This window comes from Phyllobates terribilis, unplaced genomic scaffold (assembly GCF_046119375.1).
Source record: "Phyllobates terribilis strain yellow unplaced genomic scaffold, ASM4611937v1 Scaffold_1__5_contigs__length_1240528914, whole genome shotgun sequence".
Taxonomy (NCBI): domain Eukaryota; kingdom Metazoa; phylum Chordata; class Amphibia; order Anura; family Dendrobatidae; genus Phyllobates; species Phyllobates terribilis.
In genome coordinates, this window is record NW_027362761.1 from 66283975 (window position 1) to 66286565 (window position 2591).

A 2591-nucleotide genomic window follows, 5' to 3' on the forward strand; every position below is an offset into this window, starting at 1 on the left:
TAGTGCGATTACATTTTAGGCCTCGCAAGACTATGCCACGGTAAAAATTATGTCTTAAAGAGTTTACGGCGATCCCGCCTTGTACGCCCGGTACTATGTAGCTCAAGCAGGGCATGGCTTAAAGGGGTTCCGCGGTGATGAATACATGTACGGCGCCGGACTCGGTGGTCTGTTTAGCAGTGTTTTTAGAAGAGCAGTACCGCTTTTCAAAAAAGGCCTAGAACTAGTCAAACCGCATGTAAAAACAGCCGTAAGAAACATTGCTAAAGACGCTATCACGAGTATGTCTACAGCCGTAGTGGACAGATTGAATCGCACCTCTAAAAACAATCAAGAGGGCGACGGACTAATCTATGTAACCACAAAATCGCGTAAAAGAAAAAGAGAAAGAAACTCTTTACCATGAGCGAAAAGACCCCGCTCACCGCGATTTCCGCTCAACGTAAATCGAGTTCGCGTCAGAAGTCCGCAAGACGCCTCACGAGTGACATCTTCTAATAACAGGTCATGGCGTTTATTCACGATGCGTCGATAGAGTGTGCTAAAACTGAACTGGATATCTTTACCGTGCCTCCCACGCAGACTAGCGTTGAAAAATCGTTTTTTGTCGAGGTGCAACCCATCGCCGCTCTAGCCGATAACGCACCCCTGGAATTTTTCATATCGGGAAGCGGAGAATATTATTACGATTTAAATAATACACTCTTGAACGTCCAGTGCCGCATCCTGAAACAGGACGGTACGGTTCTCGCTGCCGGCACGCGTGTGGGACTTATTAATTACCCCATAGCCACACTTTTCAATCAGGTGGACATTACTCTGGGGGACCGTTTGATTTCGCAATCGGATAACCTTTATAGTTACCAGGCGTACATTGAAACGCTTTTAAACTACAGTACGCAAGCGTTGAGATCGCAATTTACAGCGGGGTTATTCTATAAAGACACTGCAGGCCATCACCAGACCACCGTACTCAACGGCGAAAATCAAAATCATGGGTTCGCACGCAGAGCCCACGCAACCCGTCTCTCAAAGCCTGTGGAACTCGTGGGCCCGATCTTCGGTGACATTTTTAATCAACCGAAACTCATTTTGAACGGTCTAGATCTTAAGATCAAGTCATCAAGAAATAAGGACTATTTTTGCCTTATGACTCCCGAACAGGAACAGTTTAAGGTTCAGATCGTGAACGCAGCCCTCTACGTAAAGAGAGTACAAGTCTCTCCAGCCGTCAGGATTGGTCACAGCCAAGCTCTTCTATCAAGCCCCGCTAAATACGCTCTAGACAGAGCCTGTTTGAAAGTCTATAGCATCCCTGGAGGAACGAGAAATAGTAATCATAAAAATCTTTTTCTGGGCCAGATACCAAAAACGGTGATTCTTTGCTTTGTGGACAATGAGGCCTTCAGCGGCAGTTACCAGAAAAACCCACTTTGCTTTCACAATTATAGGATCAACCACGCTGCTCTGTATTTGGACGGACAGCAGATCCCCGCCAAGCCGTTTCACCCTAATTTTGACGCTGAACATGCTGTGAGGGAATATATGGCTCTCGTTCACATCTCCGGAAAACAAAAAGCCGACGCAGGATTAAGCATAGGCCGTGATGATTTTATGAGCGACTACACTTTCTTCGCGTTCGATTTGTCGCCGGATCACGAACCGAGCGCTCACTTTTCGCTCATTAAAACGGGTAACCTATGGGCCGAAATTCATTTTGCGGATGCCACACCACACACGGTGAATATGATCGTTTATGCTGTCAACACGGCTGTACTGGAGATTAACCAACGTCGAGAAGTCCTATACGACTTTAATTAAACTTTTGTGACTCCACAGTGGACTTCGTCTATAATGAATACTATGCAACTGTCATGCATTTTGAGCCGAAATCCCGTTACTCGGAGTATGTTTGGTGGCGTATTTCCCTGCAACCTCTTACCACGCCACGTTATCAGGTATAGACCTAGAGCCTATATCGTCAACATAGATTCTTCGGAAGAGCCTGGTACGCATTGGCTACTCATTATTCTATGCAGGAACAAATCCTTATTTTTTGACAGTTACAGGTTACAACCTGACGTCGCCGTATTTCCGAATACGATTATACAATTTTTAATAAGAAACACCACGACTTATTGCTATCAGAACCGCCAGCTGCAAGACTCTATGTCGAGTTTTTGCAGACAGTTTTGTATTTACGTGTTGTATCACGTCGCTGCGGGAATAACATTGAAGCGATTACTGAAAAACTTTACAAATGATTTAAAACATAATGATCGTCTAGTAGATGCATTTGTACAAAATCTTTCTAACTCTATCACGATTTTACGTACGCCATTATGCGATTATAATCAGGTTTGCAAACCGCCCTGCGAAACATGATCTTGCTCTATTTCTGCTATAGAACTAATGTGGTTTTATAACGATATTTCCTTTTTGTAATGTGTACTACAAATGTTTATATCTTAGTATTTCTTGTTCAATAAATCATTCAATCTATTTTGCTGTGCCTGTTAACATTAATCCTGGGACTGCCTTTTCTCACAAAAAAAACATGTATTGACATGTTTTTTCTTACGTAAGGCGCT

At 43.7% G+C, this 2591-nt stretch overlaps 1 protein-coding gene across 1 annotated transcript; it reads left to right on the top strand.

Annotated features, from left to right (window-relative positions):
* Window positions 1-507: 507 nt before the first annotated feature.
* LOC141261161 (uncharacterized protein F54H12.2-like) lies at window positions 508-1821 on the top strand. Its single transcript, XM_073676233.1, has one exon. It carries the CDS (start codon window positions 508-510, stop codon window positions 1819-1821), a length of 1314 nt encoding a protein of 437 aa, XP_073532334.1.
* The last annotated feature ends 770 nt before the right edge of the window (window positions 1822-2591 follow it).